Below are 21,364 nucleotides of genomic sequence, written 5' to 3'. Positions count from 1 at the left end.
GAGTAACAAAAGAGATAATGCATGTTTCCTGATCACTTGGGTTTTGGAGGAAATTTGCATAAAGATGTTGGACTCTAAGCTTTAGATCTTTGGATTCACTAAGACTCAGGGAAGGGGATATGCAGGGCTTGAAGGTTCAAGCAGGTGAAAATATTTTGCAGATATTTAATGTTCTATAATATTTTTAAAATTATTTTATAATTTCATATAATACATTGTACTTTGCTTGTCTCCCTTTAAGTCTAAAGGAATTATTTAGATCTATAACAAGAGGTATATTTTCTTTCTTTCTTTTTTTAATCTTTATTTGTTTGTTTATTATGTGATGCTGAGGATCAAACCCAGAGCCTCACATGAGCAAAGCAAGTGCTCTGTCACTGAGCTACAAACCCAGCCCCAAGATATATATTTTCTTTTAAAAACTTTTAGTAGGGGCTGGTATTGTTTTTTTTTTTTTGCTCAGTGGTAGAGTGCTTGCCTAGCTCATGTAAGTTTGATTCTCACTACCACAAATAAACAAATAAAATAAAGGTCCATTGACAACTAAAAAAATATGAAAAAAAACTTTCAGTAATGTTTGGCATTATATATTATATGTGTTATGTATTCTAAAGGAATAAATCATAATTAAAAATTAATACCCTGAATCTATCATTACTTCAGAGTTTTAAGTTAAAGTTTGTGTCATATTATTCCTTGTTTTAAAATGTCTAATGCTGGGTGTGGTGGTACACACCTGTATTCCCAGCAGCTCAGGAGACTGAGACAGGAGGATCACAAGTTCATAGCCAGCCTCAGCAACATCAAGGTGCTAAGCAACTCAGTAAAACCCTGTCTCTAAATAAAATACAAAATAGGGCTGCGGATGTGACTCAATCATTGAGTGCCCCTGAGTTCAATCCCCAGTACCTCCTCCCCAAAAAAGTCTAATATGATTCAAACAAATTAAAATCAGTGACAACACCAAAGATTGGTGAGGATGTAGGGAGACTCAATCACTCATACATTGAGGTGGGAATATGAAGGGGTATAACCAGTCTGGAAAATAGTTTGGTATTTTCTTTAAAAACTAAGCACGTAACTATCATATGACTTAGGAATTACACACTTGGGCATTTATTACAGAGAAATAAGAACTTAGTTTTACACAAAAACCTAAATATGAATGTTTATAGCAGCTTCATTTGTAATACCCCCAAACTGGAACTAGCCCAATGTCCTTCAGGAAGTGAATGGTTAAACCGGAATGCTACTTAGCAATAAAGTGGAAGGAAGTATTGATATATACAATATCTTAGTCCATTCAGGCTATTATAGCAAGATACCATAAATTATGTGCTTTATAAATGACAGAAATTTATTTCTCATGGTTTTGGAGGCTGGAAAGCCCAAGATCAAAATACCTTCAAATTCAGTGTATGGAGAGGTCCATTTTGTGGTCTATAGAATGGTGCCTTCCCTATGTGACCCCACATGGTAGAGGGATGAAGAGGACTCTTTTAAAAGTCATTAATGCTATTAATGAGGACTCTCCTCTGCTAACCTAGTTATCTTCCAAAAGCTCTACCTTGTAATACCATCACATTGGTATTAGATGAATTTTGAGGGGGACGTAAACATTCACACCATATCAGACAACTACCTGATAAATCTCCAGGGAATTATGCTGAGTCAGAAAAGCTAATCTCAAAAATTCACACACTGTATGAATCCATTTATTGGATATTTTTGAAATTGTACAGTTGGAGAACCAATTAATGGTTGGCAAGAGATGGGGGAAGATCTCTTGGATAGGGGAATGGACAATCTTAAATAATTACATCATTGGTTCAAATTTGTAAGCATGTTCCTTTTATTATTATCATTAATAATTATTTATTGTTCATAAGTAATTTAATATTAAATGAAAGCATAGATGGGACTTTGAATGATGCACTCTAGTCCTGGCACTATTGCCAGTAAGTATAAAGTAGTTTCTTAGTCTCTTTAATATACTAGACAGTGTTCCCTGAGGGGATTTCATTGTTTGTTTAGTTTTTTGGGGGGGAGGGGAGTACCAGGAATTGAACCCAGGGACACTTAACCACACCCTCAGCCCTTTTTATTTTTTATTTAGAGACAGGGTCTGGCTAAGCCGCTTTAAGGCCTCACTAAGTTGCTGAAGCTGGTTTGCAATCCTCCTGCCTCAGCCTTCCAAACTGCTGGGATTAGGCGTGGGCTATCATGCTGGCATTTATTTAGCTTTTGTTTGTAGCCATTTTCTCCTAATCCTGGGGAACGTTTGAAATGTGTATTGCCAGGCTTCATCCCTAAGGATTCTAGATTTTGTAGGTATGAGGCTCAATCCTAGCAACCTAAGTTTAAAGAATTATATCAGCTAATTCTGATTCGAGAGATCAATCAGTTATGTTTGTTATGGTGAGCAAATAATTGTTATGGTGAGCAAATAAGAGCTTTTTAAATGCTTTGGTGGGATAGAGGGTTTGTGTATGGTTAGGTAAGGATTGTAAGAGAAAAGTACTGATAAAATTTTTCAAACACCCACATGTTAAAAAAGAATGTTTGACCAAAGTAAGTGTGTGCTTGCTCTGAATCAACAAGAACTTTGAACAGAAAAGAGCTTGCCTTTGATTCTTATTCATGTTGAAGGAGCCCTGCCCCATCTCTTAACTATTTGGCCTGCCAGACCCCTTGTGATTTGTTTGGTACAAAGAAGGCAAAGATTCTTATTTTAGTTTTGTAGATGGTATAAAGGAATGCTCTGCTAGGGTAGGAAAGCCAAAGCATGTATAAGCTCTGAAAATAATGTATTATTTCATTCCTTATTGTTTTGGAAGTGAAGTTGCAACGATTTTGTTCATCTTTTCCTCTTCCTCCTCCTTTTCTTCCTCTTTTTTTAAAAAACTAAAACCCTAGTTTTTTTCTTTTGTTTTTGAAACAGAGTCTCATTATGTTACCCAGGCTGGCCTCAAACCTCTGGGACCAAGTGATCCACTAGCCTGAGCCTCTAGAGTAGCAGCGACTGCAGGTGCCTGCCACTGGGTTCTCTAACCCCTGGCAGTTGCTGTTATTGAAAATCAGGTTCAAGGGCTGAGGTTGTGGCTCAGTGGTAGTGCACTCGTCTGGCATATGTGAAGCACTGGGTTCAATCCTCAGCACCACATATAAATAAATAAATAAACAAACAAATAAATAAAATAAAGGTATTGCATCTATCTACAACTAAAAAAATATTCAAGAAAAAGAAAAGCAGTCTCTTCTCCCTTTTGGAATGCTTAGGTTGCAGCTTGTTGAAATCTAGGTGACCCTATCTTTGCTCTGCTATCTCAAGCACATAATCTTCACTTGGGAATTTTGGGGGCTTATATCTGAGTAAGACACAACCACTTCCAAAATTTCTGGGTATATGCTTGAGCTCTTGAGTTGTACTGTGCACATCACTCTCTCCAGGGTTGGGCCAGGAAGGATTACCCCACTCCTTCTTCTCAACAGTAGTCAGTCAAGTCAAGCACACCTGTAATTCCAACAACTCAGGAGGCTGAGATAAGAGGATCACAAGTTCAAGGCCAGCCTCAGCAAGTTAGCAAGGCCCTGTCCCAAAAGAAAAAAGGGCTGGGAATGTGGCTCAGTGGCTAAGCACACCTGGGTTCAATCCCTAGTACCCCTTCTCCCCACCCCACAAAAAAAAAAAAAAAAGAGTAGTCACAGTCATACAGTGAATCTCTGTAGAGAAACCTCTGCAAATCTACCTTCTCATTCACCCCAAATCTTACTCAGAAGTGCACTCTATCACAGAACTTGTGGTGTGTGGTGATTAACTTTGGCTTTTTTTTTTTTTTTGACAGTTCTAGGGATCGAACTCATGGCCTCCACACATGCTGGGCAAGTGTTCTACCATTGAGCTATATCCCCAGCCCTTAAACTATAAAATTTTTGCTATTAAGTTCATTATAAATTGATTGAAAAATATTTGCTGATTTTTCTATTTAAGATACCCATTAATTATGAGAGAAATACTTAGACTCACCATTTAGGTTAATTTATAATTTCAACACTGTTCTAGTTCTGCTTTAGATAATCTTTGTATATAAGGCCATATGATGATCCATATATTAATAGATAGTAATTTTAGGTAATAGTGGGTAGTAGAAGAGAAACTTCCATTTAAAATAGTGTCAAATTATCTTAATCTTTGGTACAATTTTTTAAAAATTTATTTTCATCACAGTTTTTTTTATATACCTTTTTAAAATTTATTTATATGGTGCTGAGGATTGAACCCAGTGTCCAACACATTTGAGGCAAGCACTCTACCACTGAGCCACAACCCCAGCCCTTTGGTACAATTTTTATAATCCACTGATGTCTTTTTTTATCATAAATATGTTGCGTATTTAAGAGATATGTAGCAGTAGTCTCTTGAAATGTAATTTTCAAGTGCGTTAGTCAGCTTTCCATTGCTATGACCAAAATAACTAACAAGAACAACTTAGAAGAGGAGAAGTTTATCTTGGGCTCAGAGGCTCAGTCGACGGTCAGCTGGCTTCAGTGCTCTGGATCCAAGATGAGGCAAAATATCATGGCAGGAAGGTATGGTGGAGGAAAGCAGCTCAGGACATGGCCGCCAGGAAGCAGGGAGAGAGTACTCTACTCATCAGGGACAAAATATAAGCCCCTAAGGCATGTCCCCAGTGACCCACTCCTTCAGCCATATCCTACCTGCCTACAGTCACAACCCAATACAGTAGTCTTTCAATTTATTAATCCACTAAATGAATTAATCCATCAGTTAGGTTACAGCTCTTATAATCTAATGACTTCACCCCTGAACATTCCTGCATTGCTTTATTTATGAGCTTTTGGGGGACACCTCATATCCAAACCATAATAAGATATCCATTACTATACGTGCCATAGGGAATTCTATCAATGTATTTTCATGAAGATTTTTGGACAGTTTTTTTTTTTCATCATTCTCCAATCTGGCAAATGAAGCCTGTTATTATTCCTAAGTATTTGTGTTGCAGTAAATAATCCAGGTATCCTTGTCTTTTGTCAGATCTAGTGTTAAAGATTCAGAGAGTGTATTTTAAAATGTCAAGACCATTGTCAAAGAAATGAAACTAAAATTGTGGAAAGTGCCTCAACTCCCTGCAGTGTCTTGGTGCATTTTCTTTATAAATCAGCTCCTTTCCTTCTGAGTAAACATTGCTATGATCAAAACAGCTGTCATTTGTCTCTGAAGCATTTTCTATAGGTTTGGTTTTGTTTTTAGCTTTCTTTGGAATTTAAGAAAGAAATGGAAGGCAATTTTAGATTAACACCTGTCTGAGAAATTCCAAAATTAGAGATGGCCATCTGGTTTACACGATTTGTAATATTTTCAAAATAGAACTTTACCATTCCAAACAGAGTTTATAGGCTTTTCTAAAAACTGCTGCAACTATTGACATTTTACTATCAAACTCAAAAGAAGATAGATAATAGTTTTGCTCACTCTAAGCAGGAACCCCTCTATTCTCTGAGATTCTGAATATGGGCAATTTAAGGCCATATTTCGTATTCAGCAGACTCACATAACTTGGAGGCCCATCTTAGATTTCTCTGTGTTTTCATTATTCCTGGTCAAGTCCAAAGAATTCAATCTGAAGTTGACCTAGATCATCCCAACCTTGGAGGTACTTTAAAAATGTTTTTTAAATATTTTTTTTTCAGTTGTAGAAGGACACAATACCTTTATTTTATTTATTTTTATGTGGTGCTGAGGATCGAATCCAGTGCCTCACACATGCTAGGCAAGCGCTCTACCTCTGAACTAAAAACCCAGCCCGGTACTTTAAAATTTGACTAGCTCTCCTGCCTTTTATAATCACTTTGAAATAAATTTCCCAGATATGTGTCTGACATTTTGCATTTAAGAAGTCCTGAGATCATTCACTAGTTCTGTTCAGTGCCCTATTTGTCTAGATATCCTTGTCTTTTGTCAGGTCTGGTGTTAAAAATTCGGATAGCATATTTTAAAATGTCAAGACCATTGTCAAAGAAATGAAACTAAAACTATTATTACCTATATAATTTGGATGCTGAATGTCAATTGTAACAAGTTTTGGGGAAATAATAGGTTATCATAATCCTCTTAAAACTGCTAGTTTTTTGTTGCTGTTTTTGTTTTTTGGTACTAGGGATTGAACTCAGGGGCACTAGACTACTGAGCCACATCTCCAGCCCTATTTTGTATTTTATTTAGGGACAGGGTCTCACTGAGTTGCTTATTGCCTTGCTGTTGCTGAGTCTGGCTTTGAACTCAAGATCCTCCCGCCTCAGCCTCCTGTGCTGCTGGGATTATAAGCATGCGCTATCACGCCCGGCAAAACTGCATAGATTTTGACCTAGAAATTTCACTTACTGAAATCTTTCCTGAAGAAATAATAAAATACTCAAGTACATATTTATGTATTGAATACAGTAAGCAGTCGAGTGATTCCAAGCTCTGAAGACAGGTTGCCTCAATTCAAATCCTGGTTTTCATACTAATGACTAATATAGTCTTACTTAACTGTGTGTTTCTCAGTTTCTTTGTCTATAAGACAATTTCTCCATGTGAGGAATAGTCCTCCCTCAGACTTTTTGTATGGGGATAATAGTAATACTCTCCAGTATCACTTATCACAGCAATGCTGTAAAACACATTTCCCCCAAACTCAGGAGCACACAATTAGCATTTACTTATCACTTCTATATTTACATCAGCTGAGATGAGCATGGCTCTGGGACTTTGGTTTGGTTCAGGTGGGCTTCCTGGGAACAACAGACTGTCAAGAACCTATTCTACAGGGAGCATCTGAAATGAAGAGGGCAAGTCCAATGGAGCATTTTTCTTTGCATTACATTTACTAACAAATATTGGCCAAAGCAAGTCACCTGGTTAAGCCCAAAACAATGAGGCAGGGAAGATGAGACAAAGAATGAGTATTTACTAAACAATTCAGGGCATGCTATTTCTATAAAGAGCCAGATAATAAATACTTATGGCTTTGTTGGTCATATGTCACTGTTCTAACAACTCAGTCCTGCTGTTGTAGCATGAAGCAGCTTTAGATAACATATCAATGAATGGGTGACCATGTTCCAATAAAACTGTGCATACAAAACCAGGTGGCACACTGTATTTGGCTTGTGGGCCATAGTTTTCCAACTCCAGACTTATTTACCAGAGTAGCTCATAGAATTTTAATGAGGATTAAATAAATTAATATACAAAAAGTACCTATAACAGTTCCAGGCACAGAGCAGCACTAATAAATATTGTTTCTCATTAATGGTGTTTGCCATTATTATTAAAACACAATATTGGAAATAATAAAAATGACTAACAGTAGAGATAGGGTTAAGTAAATTATGGTATATCCATACTGTAAAATGTTATGCATCCATTTAAATATATTTTTAAATATCAAGACCAATGACAAAGGAATAAGTTTATGTTAAGTAAAGAAACAAATTATATTTATCATAGGATTCCAATTTGTTCCATATATTCACATTCATGGAAAGCAACTAGGAAAGAAATGTATCAAACTGAATCATTTTGAACTTTTTTATTGTATTTTTATTTTGGACTGAACCTTTTGTATTGTGTGTGTGTGTGTGTGTGTGTGTGTGTGTGTGTGTGTTATAATGGGGATTGAATCCAGGAGTGCTTAACCACTAAGTCATATCTCCAGCCCTTTTATATTTTTTATTTTGAGACAGGGTCTTGCTAAGTTGTTTAGGGCCTAAGTTGCTGAGGCTGGTCTTTAACTTGAAATCCTCCTGCTTCACCCTTCTGAGTTGCTAGGATTATAGGCACTCACCATCGTGCCCAGCTACTGTATTTCCTTATTGTCCATCTTTTCTCCGTTGGGCATACACTGTTATTTAAAGTACTTAAATCAAAAGTGCACTGAGGACTCTTCTAGCTCTGATGTTGTTATCATTCTATATATCACATATATTTCAATTGCTTAACAGATTTAGGATTTACCTAAAGGGCTGGCTGATGAGAATGTACTAGATGGACACTTTCCAACCTGTTGTTGTTGTTGTTGTTGTTTTTACATAAAAGAATAGTTTTTCTATGCTAGGATACCATTGGTTATAACCAATGGGAATAGCATCCTGACTCTTGGGTTATGTGAACAGTAGCTCTTTTGGAACTACATTTCACTGAGCAACTAACAGTCCTTACAATGATACAAAGGCAAAATACTGATACACAGAGGTGGACGACTCCTCTGCTCCCTCTTTGGCCACCTGTCTTACACTTAAACACTTGCTTCTCTCATCTAGCAAAGGGAGATTCAGTTTCAGTATTTAACTGCCATGAGTCAAGAAGTCACATAAATAAAAGGCAGAAATGAACTTCTCACAACCTCTTTATCAATTTCACAGATTATTGGCAATTAAAGTAATTTATTTTTAAAAACCCTTTATAATAATTAAGTTTTATATAAATTGTGACCAGTTAGCCTCTGGATATTCTAAGAGTCTAAGCTGTGTTGAAAATTGTTATATTAATTAGGTTAATACAATCTTAGAAGTAACTACCTCAAATAAATTTTGCCCTAAAATATGCTGTAGAATCTAAAGTATGGAAGGATCTCACATCTTAACCTTTAGTTTAGACAAAACATAGTTAAATTGTTTTAATCATTGAATTTAATTGCCAATAATCAGGTTTCTCACTCAAGATTTACATATCACAATTTTATCTTTTAAGAAGTTTTAAATCCAGTAGTGTCTGAATCTATGAAAAGGGAGAAATAGATGCTCAACTTGCCCATTCTGGCTGCTAGAATCTTAAAAAATAAAAGTAACATCAACCCGATTATAACCATATTTCAAGGAGTTATTTAAATTGGGAATTTATGTAGATAGGCAAAGGGCTTATTATTGATAGTTATCGAGTCCATGACATGGAATGAGAACAATATTCAGTTGGCTTAAGCATAAGTATATACACAACTACAAGTGCTATTGATGGACTCTGTCTGTTCATGGCCTCCTGGGAGTTACACCCTCATGTTGTCGTTTTCTGTATTCATTCTGCACTGGCTCTGTCTAACCAAAAGAATGCTGCAGAAATAGACAATGCAGCTTCACCTTGTTGTCTTGGAACTCTTCTCTATGGAAAGTCAGCTATCATGTAAGAAGTCTGTCCATCTTGAGACCACTGTGCTCTGAAGTACACATGAAGCTGTTCCAGCCACCCCAGCCAAGGTTAGAATACCCAACTCAGCCAGTCCTTCTTCAGGGGACCCCAGCCCTAGAAACAAAGAGAGAACTGCCTTAGTCAAGTCTTCCTCAGAACCATGGGAGATAAATTGTTGCTGTAAGTCTGTAATTTGGGGGATGATTGCTATACAGCAATAGAAAATCAGAACTCTTAGCTTTCTTACCCCTTGTCTTTTTTGCACTAGGATGTTGGAAACCCTGTGACTAAGTTCTTTTTGTCTGAAATTGCAAATGCTAGCATTCTTTTGATATAGATTGCTAATGGTTGCTATGCTTCCCCACCCCTCCATTTTCCATGTAAGATGCTACTATATACTTGTACATAAAAGCCTTCTGTATGCTTTCTTTTAAACACTGGGGATAGCTTTGACCAGTTTTTTTGTTTTTGTTGGTTTAGTTTGGTTTGTTGTTTTTTATTTTGATACTGGGGTTGAACCCAGGGTACTTTACCACCAAGCTACATCCCCAGCCCTTTTTTCAATTTTACTTTCAGATAGGATCTCACTAAGTTGCTAAGGCTGGCCTCAAACTTGTGATCCTCCTGTCTCAGCTTCCTGGGTAATTCAGATTACAAGCATGTGACACCACACACAGCTATTCTGTTTTTTTGACTTTGCACCTCTCTTTAATATGTGCTCGGCCTTTGTTCTCTAAGTAGCAGCAAAGACAGGATTTGAGAGTTTTCAACTTTTGTTGGGAAAAGCCACTTCCTCATTGGCTAAGAACTAAAATTGCACCCACTCCTGGACAGTTTCATGACACTTCCTTTGTAATGCCTTTTAGAGTGCCTCCTGGCAAACTGATATAGAGCCAAAACTCTTCAGTCATTCTAAGCCTAATATCAAATCAGCATGTGGTTGAACAGTACATTCTCATAGTTTTTCCCAAACCTATGTCCATAGTCTTTAGGAACCTTGCATGGAATGTATGAGATACACAGAGGATCTTATGTATTGCCTGTTACATAGAGTGCAGCTTCGTATTTTGTGTGTGTGTGTGTGTGTGTGTGTGTGTGTGAGAGAGAGAGAGAGAGAGAGAGAGAGAGAGAGAGAGAGAGAGAGAGTGTTATCATTTTGACAGCTTTAAAAGAAAAGTATACCCTTTTAAACTTACGTATTGATTATGTATTTCGTTTGCTGAAAACCCAAATGAACACTGTAGAGCAAAGAAAATGAGCAGACTGGCTATATGTATTAGCACTGATGAATCACATAATGCTGAGAGAAGGATGCAAGTCAAAGTAGAGTATATATCATGTGCATCTGTTTATGTAAAATTCAAGAGCAATCAACATCAAACTCCACATTTTAAGGAAACATGATCAGTGTTTCAACTACTTAGAAAAGCATATACACAATTATCATGGAAGTCAGGAACAAGTTAACTAACCCTTTATAGGGGAGGGGCAGATGGAGTAGGTGAATGTACTAAGAAATTCTATTTTTTAACTCAATTGATAGATAAATGAGTATTTGCCTTTTTAGTTATCATTTAAGCTATATTTATATACATTAAACAATTCTGTATGAATATTTCACATAAAAATTTAAATCAATCAAGAGACTTGTAGATCTAGAGATATATTTTTGAATATGTATGCTAAACACATACAAATATTTTTTTCTGATTAGGAAAGTAATACATATTCATTATACAGAATTTTTGGAATAGAGAAGAAAAATTAAAACCCATAGTCCTACCACTCTAGACTTTTTTTTTAAAAATTTTTTTTAGTTGTGGATGGACACAATACTTTTATTTATTTATTTATTTATTTTTATGTGGTGCTGAGGATCGAACCCAGTGCCTCACATGTGCTAGGCAGGTGCTCTACCACTGAGTCACAACCCCAGGCCCCATTTTAGACCTTTTGGGATAACCATCTTTGACATTTTGGCTTATTTCCTTGAAGTTTCTAAAGTTTGTTGGTGATTTTATTCTCTTTTTAAGAGCAAAATTGGGAACGTACAATACTTCCTGTTTTGAAAGCTGATCTTTTCACTTAATATATCATGAACATTTCACATGTTGTAACACTTCTTTGAAAAACTATTTTACTCTTAAGCCTAACCACAGGCCTGAGAATCACCCTGTGCAATGAATTCCCCAGGTGTTCTTGCATTTTTTTAATGCTGTCAATCTATAAGCATAATATGAATTAGCATTAGGTGAAAATTATTTGCTCCTTGACTCCTTATTGAAATTTTATTTCTGGAGTTCTGGTGCATACCTGTAATACCAGCAACTCAGGAGGCTGAGGCACGAGAATCTCAAGTTCAGTTAGCCTCAGCAACTTAGTGAGACCCTGTCTCAAAATAAAAAATAAAAAGGGCTGCATATGTGGCTCAGTGGTAAAGTGCCCCTGGGTTCAATCCCCAGTAACAAAAGATTAATATTTTTTCATTTGATACATTTAAATTTTCTTAATGATTTTCCAATCACCCTCCACTGGCAGTGAGGCACCCTTTAGAATAAGGGAACCTTATGCCCAATAAAATTTATCTGCATTCATTATGACATGTAGAAAATATATGCCTTATTGAGAGTTTTCCTTCAATCTGTTCTTTTTACAGCTAGCATATTTTTCAAAAGTATTACTAACTATTCGTTTAAAGAGAATGGTAAAGAGAATGGTAAAAGTTATTTGGGAAAAGTTATTATCTAGATAAATAATTTTAATTCTATTTTTTTTCCCAACAAGGTTACTCCCAAATATGCCTCAAAAGTCAGCTAACTAGGGCTGGAGTGTAGCTGAGGGGCAGGGTGCTTACCTAACATTCCTGAGGCAGTGGTTCAATCCATAGCAGGGGGATGAGGTCGGCTGTCTATAATGTTCTCAATATAATAATAAGAAAAAAAATTGAAGATAGTTTCAGCATACTGGTAATTGAAAAACTTGAATAAAAGGGATAAACACATTTTTAAGTTTTGTTTTTGTAATGCTGGGGGTTGAACTCAAGGCCTCTAACCTATTAGGCAAGCACTAGACCACTGGGCAACATCCCCAGCTCTTTTTTTAATTTTGAGACAGGGTCTCACTAAATTACCCAGGGCTGACCTTGAACTTGTGATCTTCCTGTCTCAGCCATCCAAGTAGCTGGGATTACAGGCATGCAGCTCTACAAGGAAGCACATTCCTACTTTTTTTTTTTTTTTAATGAAATGATATAACAAGTGTATTTGAGTTTTTGCAAAGGATAACCTTATCAATTTGCTGTTTTCTGAGTGTTCAAGTCCACTAAATTTGTTAAGCAAAATTTGTGGACAAAAGCAAATGATATGGTAAATATTTTTTCTTGCCCAGTTCTCAAAATTAAGAACATTTGTATAGCGAGTACTAGTGGTAAAGTAAACAGGACTTTGTGCCTTACATATTTATGAAAGATATTGAATACAAAAAATAGATAAGAGAAATAGTCTTAAATGGCTAAATTTTGGAGAGCTCTCTTTCTGCCTATTTTTAAAACAATGTAAAATTATATAAACAAAATCAAGAGTTTTCAGATTTGTCTGGGAAAAAAGTTATCACAATGGAACCAGGCAATATTTGAAAAGAAGAAAAGTGCCCGCTGTTCTTTAGAGTGGAATTAAGAAATTTTGTTTCATTGTGTACATATTTTCCATCTCCAGTGATTACACTTTATTTAGAATAAAAGATTGGTAATAATTCTAGTCATAAAGAACTAGTTCTGTTATTTCCAGATAGAGTTACAAGATTTTTAAAATTGGTAATAGTTTATGCATTAAAGACTAGTTCGAAATAAAATGATAGTGCCATACAAATTTGATAATTTTTGTTCTCATTTCATTGTGTAACCATAATAGTTTCTCAAATACAACACTACCGACATTTTGGGCTGGGTACTGTTTGTTGTTGGGGGCTGTACTGTGCTTTGCAGGATTTTTAGAAACATCTCTGGCCTTTACCACAAGTTTCTAGTAGTAATCCCCAGTTATGAAACAAAAATGTCTCTAGACATTGCCAAGTGCGCCTCTCTCCAGGAGGCAAAATTGACTCCACTTGAGATTCATAGCTCTAGTGGATTTACTGAAATTGTTATCATGCTTTTTAGGAGCATAATTTGGAAAAAGGAATATTAGTAACTAGGCACAAAATCAGAATAAAAAAGCTTCTAGGCAATAAATTTGGATAGATCAGCACAAACAAAAATATCAGACTGCATATCTTAATCAAAGACTAGATTGCCTAGGCAATTGGTATAGAACAGATCACTAGAAACATTTTAGCAGTTGCCACACAGGGAAAATAAAATTACTTAATAATTACAGGTGTAATTTACAGCTGTTTCATTATACATTATTTTAAAACATATGGATCTGCAGATATTTAAGGACACATGAAGGTCTTTTATACTATTTTGTGTTACCTCCCAAATCACAGCAGTTTTCCATGGCATGCTGAAATAAAAATGTGTTTGACTACTTTTGTCATTTTGTCTACAACAGGCGATGCCCAGTGCCCTGCTGGGAATATCATTAACCTAACTTCCTCTACAAAATTTTTGGCATTTGTATCATGACAGGCACTCCTCCAGGCAAGTCAGCTCATGGGTGTCCTTCAGTTTAAACATGTGCCAGAGGAAGTAGAGAAATACAGCTTGATGAGAGAGAAGCAAAATATTTAAATAGGAACACAGAACCATTATCACACCGAACAAATTAAAGTAATCTCTTACAACCAGAGAAATGAAAAGTTGTGCTCCATTTGTGTACAATGAATCAAAATGCATTCTGCTTCATATATACCTAATTAGAACAAATAAATAAATACATAGGAAAGAAAAAAATCTCTTTCTAGCATCAAGTATCTTGTCATTCTTCAAATTTCAATTGTTTCACAAATGTCATTTTCTTTTTTTTTTTAATAACTTTATTTTATTTTTATGTGGTGCTGAGGATCAAACCCAGTGCCTCACACATGCAAGGCGAGCGCTCTACCTCTGAGCCACAACCCCAGCCCCTCATTTTCTTTTTTAAACAGTTCTCCCCCCTCCCCTGGGGTGCTGGGAAATTGATTCTCAGTTTTCATTTGAATCAGGACTCCAAAAAGAGTCACACTTTTTTTTAATTTGATATATTTCTCAAATATTTTCTAATCTTTAGGCTTCTCCTCCTTCACTCCCTATCCCTCCTACCCCTTATAATTTATTTGTTGAAGAAACTGTGTTGTTTACATTACAGCATTTCCCACAGCCTGGATTTTGCCTGGTAGTGTCACTTGTGTTCCTCTGTCTGCCTCCACTGTTTCCTGTACACTGGCAGTTGCAGCTAAAGAAAGGCTTGATCAGATGCAAGATTCGGTTTTCTTTTTGGCAAGTCTAAAAACAAGGCAATCTCCAATGGCAGCATTGTTGGTCTCTTGCTTAGTGACTTGAAAATTGATTTAGGTGACATTCCCTGAGTTTTTACTGTGTACCCAACAAGGTGCTTATGTTCTCTGGGTATTATTTAATCTTAGTTAAGCATAAAACTTATTTAATCATAATACCATGCCAATTTTTGTCTTATGAATAGACCTCTTCTTAGAGCCAAGTAATCTTTGTGTGTATGTGTGTGTGTGTGTGTGTGTGTGTGTGTGTGTGTGTGTGTGTGTGTGTGAGTGATACTGCAAACTGAACCCAGGGGTGCTCCACCCTGAGCTACATTCCCAGTACTTTTTTTTTTAATATTTATTTTTTAGTTATCAGTGGACACAATGTATTTTATTTTATGTCGTGCTGAGGTTCAAACCCAGTGCCTCCCACATGCTAGGCGAGTGCTCTACCTCTGAGCCACAACCCCAGCCCATTCAGTCCTTTTTATTTTATATTTTAGACAGGGTATCACTTAGTTGCCAAGGCTAGCCTCAAACTTTTAATCCTCCTGCCTCAGGCTCTGGAGTAGCTGGGATTACAGGCATGCACTACCACACCTGGTCTTCAGATGTCTTTTACATAGCCCATTGTTATTTATGTGACTTATTGTGAAATTCTATCTAAATTGTTTATTTTTTAAAAAAACTGGATTCACTTGAAGTTAAATAAAAATGTTTTGCATTAAAGGCCCTTTAAATTTTTAATGATAAAGTCCAAAGACCCACCATGTAACTGAATTCATTATACTCAAGCTCTGGGGACTGTGATTCACCATCTGTTAACCTCACAAAGGCAGATAGCTAAACCACAAATAGGGGCCCACAGAATTCGGTATTTCCTGAGTCGATTTTTCCTTTGCAGCCATTGTCTTCTGCAGGTGCACTTATGGCTCTTTCATCTCTTTGCTTTCTTTGCGAGCTCACAGTGCTCACAGTGTCCTACTGTTTTCTAGTGTGAGAAACTGGCTCGTGATTGTAAAAGCAAAACTAGCTTTTCATTGTTTGTTTACGTATCTTTAATTCATTCTGCTCAAACTCTCTCCATAACCCTCTTCTACTATCTATAAAATCAGACTATTGGAGCTCCAGGCTCCAAAACTAATGCCAAATTGTTGACCAACTATCGCTTTTGAAGATTAAATTGTTTGATGGGTGGTTGATGGAGAAAAGGCACCAACTGGCCCAAGCTGCAGTTAGATATCAGAGCACTGGAAGCCAAACAATGCAAAGAAGATCCCATTGTGTGGCTTTACAAGTTGACATACAAGGAATGATTTACTCCTGATATATCTTGATCCTTCTTCTCCGTTTATTTCTCTTTTCATGGTTAAAACATTCTCCTCAGTTTTCAGAATATCTACTGAAAAGAAACATTTGGTTGGTTGAATAAAAGGGCCCAAAAGCCCTGGTGAATGCAATAGGAAAATAGGAAAGCCTGTGGATTTTGATTTCTTATTCTGGTTGTCACTATGAGACATTAGACAAATAACCATTCTTGGTTCTTATTTCTTGTAAAGATATTTTTATCGTGATTATTCACACTTTTAAAAATCCTTATCCAAGGGGCTGGGATTGTGGCTCAGGGGTAGAGTGCTCACCTAACACATTCAAGACCCTGGGTTCGATTCTCAGCACCACATAAAATTTAATAAAATAAAGGTATTGTGTCCATCTGCAACTAAAAAATAAATATTTAAAAAAATCCTTATCTGAAGCAGTCTTTTGTATGTTCCTAGTAATTGGAATTGTATCATTTTTGGGGGGGGTGGGGGGTGGGGGAGAAGCGTAACTGGGGATTGAACTTTTTACCTGATCTTACATTGGAGCATGGCACAAGTGCTTGTGCTTACTAAGTAGCTTTTAATGATGGTGAAATTTGAAAGGTTATACTTCTTAAAGGATATTTTGTTCCCTTTTTCCTTGGCAGGACCAAGGAGCTTCCTTTTCTAAGACCAGTGCTGTTCCAACAGGGTGAAAGTGCACTTTGTTCTAAGATTGCCATATGAAAGCCTTAGAATATATACTGTGTGATTCCAAGGGGGGGAAATCACATCCTAGGACAGTGAATGCTGAGTTGGTGCCGAATGAATGATCATTATGTATTCTTTTACTCACAGGCTCGCTTCTCATATGTGCGGATGAAATATCTTTTCTTTTCCTGGTTGGTGGTTTTTGTTGGAAGCTGGATTATATATGTGCAGTATTCTACCTATACAGAACTATGCAGAGGAAAGGATTGTAAGAAAATAATAGTAAGTATTTTTAATTTTTGAGCTTTCTGAAAGCCTCTTAATAACACACTAGATTTATTACTTATATTATTTATATTACTTATATACTAACAGTTGTTTTCAAAAATAAAAGTTAATTTGACATTAGAATTGTGCTCAATTTCTTAGCTTATTACTATGACCAAGCCAGGAATATTCCCCACTTTGAAAAATGCAGTATTCAGGGGTAGGGTTGTAGCTCAGGGGTAGAGCACTTGCCTCAATTGTGTGAAGCCCTGGGTTCAATTCTCAGCACCACATATAAATAATTAAATTAAATTTTATATATATATATATATATATATATATATATATATATATATGAAGAAAAATGCAGTATTCAGAAATCTAAATACATAATGTAGATAAGTTAGCATGGGAGCATCCTCATTTACAAAAAAGTATGTTTGCTTTTAGGCATATTGGAAATTTAGTTTAATCTGATGGATTTTTCTTTTCTTTTTGTACTGGGAATTAAACCCAGGGACTTATGCGTGCTGAGCAAACACTTTATCACTGAGCTATATATATATATCCCAGCCCTTTTTAAAAAATCTAAAACAAGGTCTTACTAAGTTGCCCAGGCTGCCTCAAACTTGTGATTCTCCTGCCTGAGCCTCCCAAGAAACTAGAACTACAAGCATGTGCCCCCATGCCCATCCAGATGTTTTTGTTTTTAATGTTCATAAAAATATTATTTACATGCAGTCTTCCTGGAACATATCTTTTAAATAAATGAAGTTATTCTCAAGTTCCAAAATTTATCTAAAATTTATCTAAAATGTTTGTTATTTAATTTCTACCCTAGTGATGTGATATATCTCAGGAAAATCACTGTGAATCTACAATTTCTTTTAGTGATTATTGCTTCCATAGCATTTATATATGAATATATATATATAGTATGTGTGTGTGATGGTGGTGGTGGTGCTTGAACCCAAGGCCTTCTGCATGCAAGGCAAGCACTCTACCAACTGAGCTATATCCCTAGCCTACATTTACATTTTTTAAAAAATTTTTTTATTAGTTGCTCAAAACCACTTTTACATTTTAAATGTTTGAGTATTTACAGTAAATTTAATTTCTTGCCTTCCACCAATAGCTTCTAATATAATAATATTAAAACACTTCATCTCAGAATTAAAAAAAAAAATTTTAGTTGTAGATGGACACAATATCTTTATTTTTACTTATTTATTTTTCATGTGGTGCTGAGGATCAAAGCCAGGGCCTCACGGCAAGCACTCTACCACTGAGCTACAACCCCAACCCTCAGAATTTTCTATATGTGTGTAAATATATAATATATGTGTGTGTAAATTTATGTGTATATATATATATATATATGTATATATATATATATAAACTTTTTTTGTGTAAGGTTTTTTGCTTTTCTGATGCTGGGGCTCAAACCCAGTGCTTTGTGCATGCTCAGCAGGTACTGTACCATTGAGCCACACCCCCATCCCATAGAATTATATTTCTAATATTAGTGATTTGTGGATTCCAATGATTACATTATTAGGTTCTGTAGTTATTGAATGTGACTCTTTGCCCAGGCCATTGGTGCTAGGTGTGCGCATATATTAGGGAACCTAAACATCTTTGACCTTACAGAACTTGTAGTTGAGCAGGGAAGAAAATGAGTGATCACAGTAAGATGAGATAAATGTTATGATAGCAAGTGTTATGGCAACATAAGTCAGGGAGACCTGACACTTGCCAAGATTCTTAAAAAAAGAAAATCAGTTTAACACCAGGCACTCTATCAGTCAGGATTAAAAAACTATTATTCAGGAATATTATAAATTTTTTAAGTAGGCAGGCAAGGCAGGAATTACTAATATAAGAAGCAGGGGAATTAATTGGTAAAGAGTTCCAAATCAAGGTTCAAAGACATCAGGCCTATGTCTGTTTCAATTGGCCATTCTGGATCCTTGAGGAATTTTAAGATAGGAAGAACCTCTGGAGCCAGCTGATGTACCAGGCATTTCATATGTTCATTAATCCTTAAAATAAGACTATGAAAAACCCCCAAGCCCATTTTACAAACAAGAAATATGACCCAGAGAGAGAGAAAATAATTTTCCCAAAATGATGGAGCCAGAATTTGATCCAATTCTGTTTCTATATAAAGTTATCACCTTTTCTCCTACCCTATGTCAGAAAAAAACTGACAAAGGAAGCTGTAGTCTAGTTAAGCTAACACAAAACTCATCTGCCCACCTTCAGTGAAGGAAGAAGCAGGGATTATGCCATCATTTATAATAACATGCAAATTACCAAAATTCTAATATAAATAAAATTAAAACAGTTTTTCATCTCAGAATTTTTTTGTGTATGTATACACACACACACACACACACATATATTATTTTCTATTGCTTATTTGAAATGTGTATTTCCCTTTTACTAGGCTATCTTTCTTGAACCAGGTACCTTTGGGCACGTTAATAAGTATTCCAGGGCTGGGTGTCTCAGTGTAGAGCACTTGCCTGATAACTCATGAGGCCCTGGGTTTCATGCCTAGAACAAAAAAAAAAAAAAGGTATTCCATGGATAAAATATTTCCTTGTCAGATATATTTAGAAACATAGGGCTAAACAAAAATAAATAGTTGGCTTTACTGACTACTTCCCAAGGTCTTTAATATAGTAATGTGTGTTAGGCTTCTCCAAGAGAAAACTAAATGCACTTGATTAGAAAAAAAAAATATATCCCCACCACCACCTTTCCAGGAAGGCCTGTTAACATCATCTGCTGATGTTAGAAATACTATTCTAAGGGAAAAAAAAATAAATACTATTCCAAGAGATTAAGCCAAAATTAAATGAATATGATTGTGTTGATACAACATTTTATAAAATGTAAGGCACATATTGGTACATATTCTGTCATGAATGAATAATAGTTGATGTGCCTCATTTTTTACTTTAATTTAATTTCCCTTTAATTTATAAGAAATGGAAACAGAGCCTAATTCTACCATAATTGGATGGTTATCTTATTGAAACTTGAAACTAATGAAAAAGCTTTCTAAGACTAAAGTACTTTATTTTCCTGACTTTAAAAATATTTATAGTTACTCTGCATTTGGGATTGTGCCTTTAAAATCTACCATAACTGGTGTTAAACTAAGGATAATAATAATAACCTAAGATAATCCTAATAGTGCATAGAAACTATGGATTTAGAACTAAAAAGCAAGCAGAAAAAAATATTTCTAAAGTATATTTTAAAGCTGCAAAGAACTAACATGTTAGTGAGGAATTACATCAAGATCTGGGAGAGGATAAGATTTGAGAAAGGTAAGTTTAGTTTCTGTGACTGATTTTCCTGGAGATGTATGCTCTGAAATACATACCCTTATGAGGCTAGAAAATAAAAATCTAGTTCCAATCTAACCGAGGGTGGGAAATCTGGTTCACTATATTTTAGAGACCCTGAAGGGCCAAACACCAGGAATAAAGGGGAACTGAGAGAATTTCAGAATGGTGAGCTGGCTTTTGTAACCTCTTTTACCCTGAAGGAATTTGCTAATTCTGGGCATGGGCAGTGTTCTGAGAAGCAGAACTCAGAGTCATGCACGACATAAGGACATTTTCGTCAATGACAGACCACATATGTAATGTTATATGCCGTAGAGCCTAAGTGTGTAGTAGCAATAATATCTATGTTTGTGTAAGTACATTCCATGATATAAACATAATGATGAAATCACCTAATCATGCACTTCTCAGAAATATCCCAGTTGTTAAGTGATGCACGACTGTACATACTACCAAAGAACCACTGCAAGGACAAGAAAAGAAACTGGTAGAGCCTTTGTAGAAAACTGGGGCACCTCACTGCAAAAAAAAATGGTTATCATACTGGGATATTTGCCAATTTCCGGGCTTCTTCAGAATTAGAGGCTAAAATTTCATTGAAAAGCAGAGTACATGTTTTGATGATCTCAGAGATTAGAGTTATAAACCTACTGGAGGAAGAAGCCCCAGTGAATGCCAGGCTCTCAGGTAAAAACCTCAAATGGCTATGTCCCTGGAATGGGAATGAGCCAAAAGTAGCTTGAGCTTTAACAGAGCAACAACTCAGCCTCAAGTCAACACAGCACATGATTTTGTAAAGATTATCCGCTATCAGTACATCTGCCTTTAGAGGGAAGGGAAACCCTTTGAAGAGTCATTATTAAAAAAAAAAAAAAATTACAGGCAATGCCAAAAGATAAGATCATATGACCCCAAATCAAGAAATTAACAAAGACACTAAATGCAGATCCACAGAAGACTTGGATATTTGAGCCCCCCCAAAAGGACTGCATGTTCATGTTCAATTAAATAGGAAAAATAGTGGGGGAAATAGAAAAAAAATGAATATCCAAAGAAAGGGGCATGACAGGGAAGGCTGTACTCTGAGGGCAAGCCCCAAAAGGAACTTAACTGAGAGC

General features: G+C 36.0%; 1 protein-coding gene across 2 annotated transcripts in view; it reads left to right on the top strand.

Annotated features, from left to right (window-relative positions):
- The window catches only part of Dipk1a (divergent protein kinase domain 1A), a 105,546-nt gene that overhangs the window by 60,699 nt on the left and 23,483 nt on the right, over positions 1-21,364 (top strand). For both annotated transcript variants that reach the window (XM_078026741.1, XM_078026740.1), the window contains exon 2: positions 16,765-16,899. In XM_078026741.1, the coding sequence (XP_077882867.1) occupies positions 16,765-16,899 (135 nt within the window). The remainder of the gene's footprint in view (positions 1-16,764; positions 16,900-21,364) is intronic.

Source organism: Ictidomys tridecemlineatus, chromosome 11 (assembly GCF_052094955.1).
Source record: "Ictidomys tridecemlineatus isolate mIctTri1 chromosome 11, mIctTri1.hap1, whole genome shotgun sequence".
NCBI lineage: Eukaryota > Metazoa > Chordata > Mammalia > Rodentia > Sciuridae > Ictidomys > Ictidomys tridecemlineatus.
This window is presented reverse-complemented; position numbering and strand designations above follow the sequence as displayed.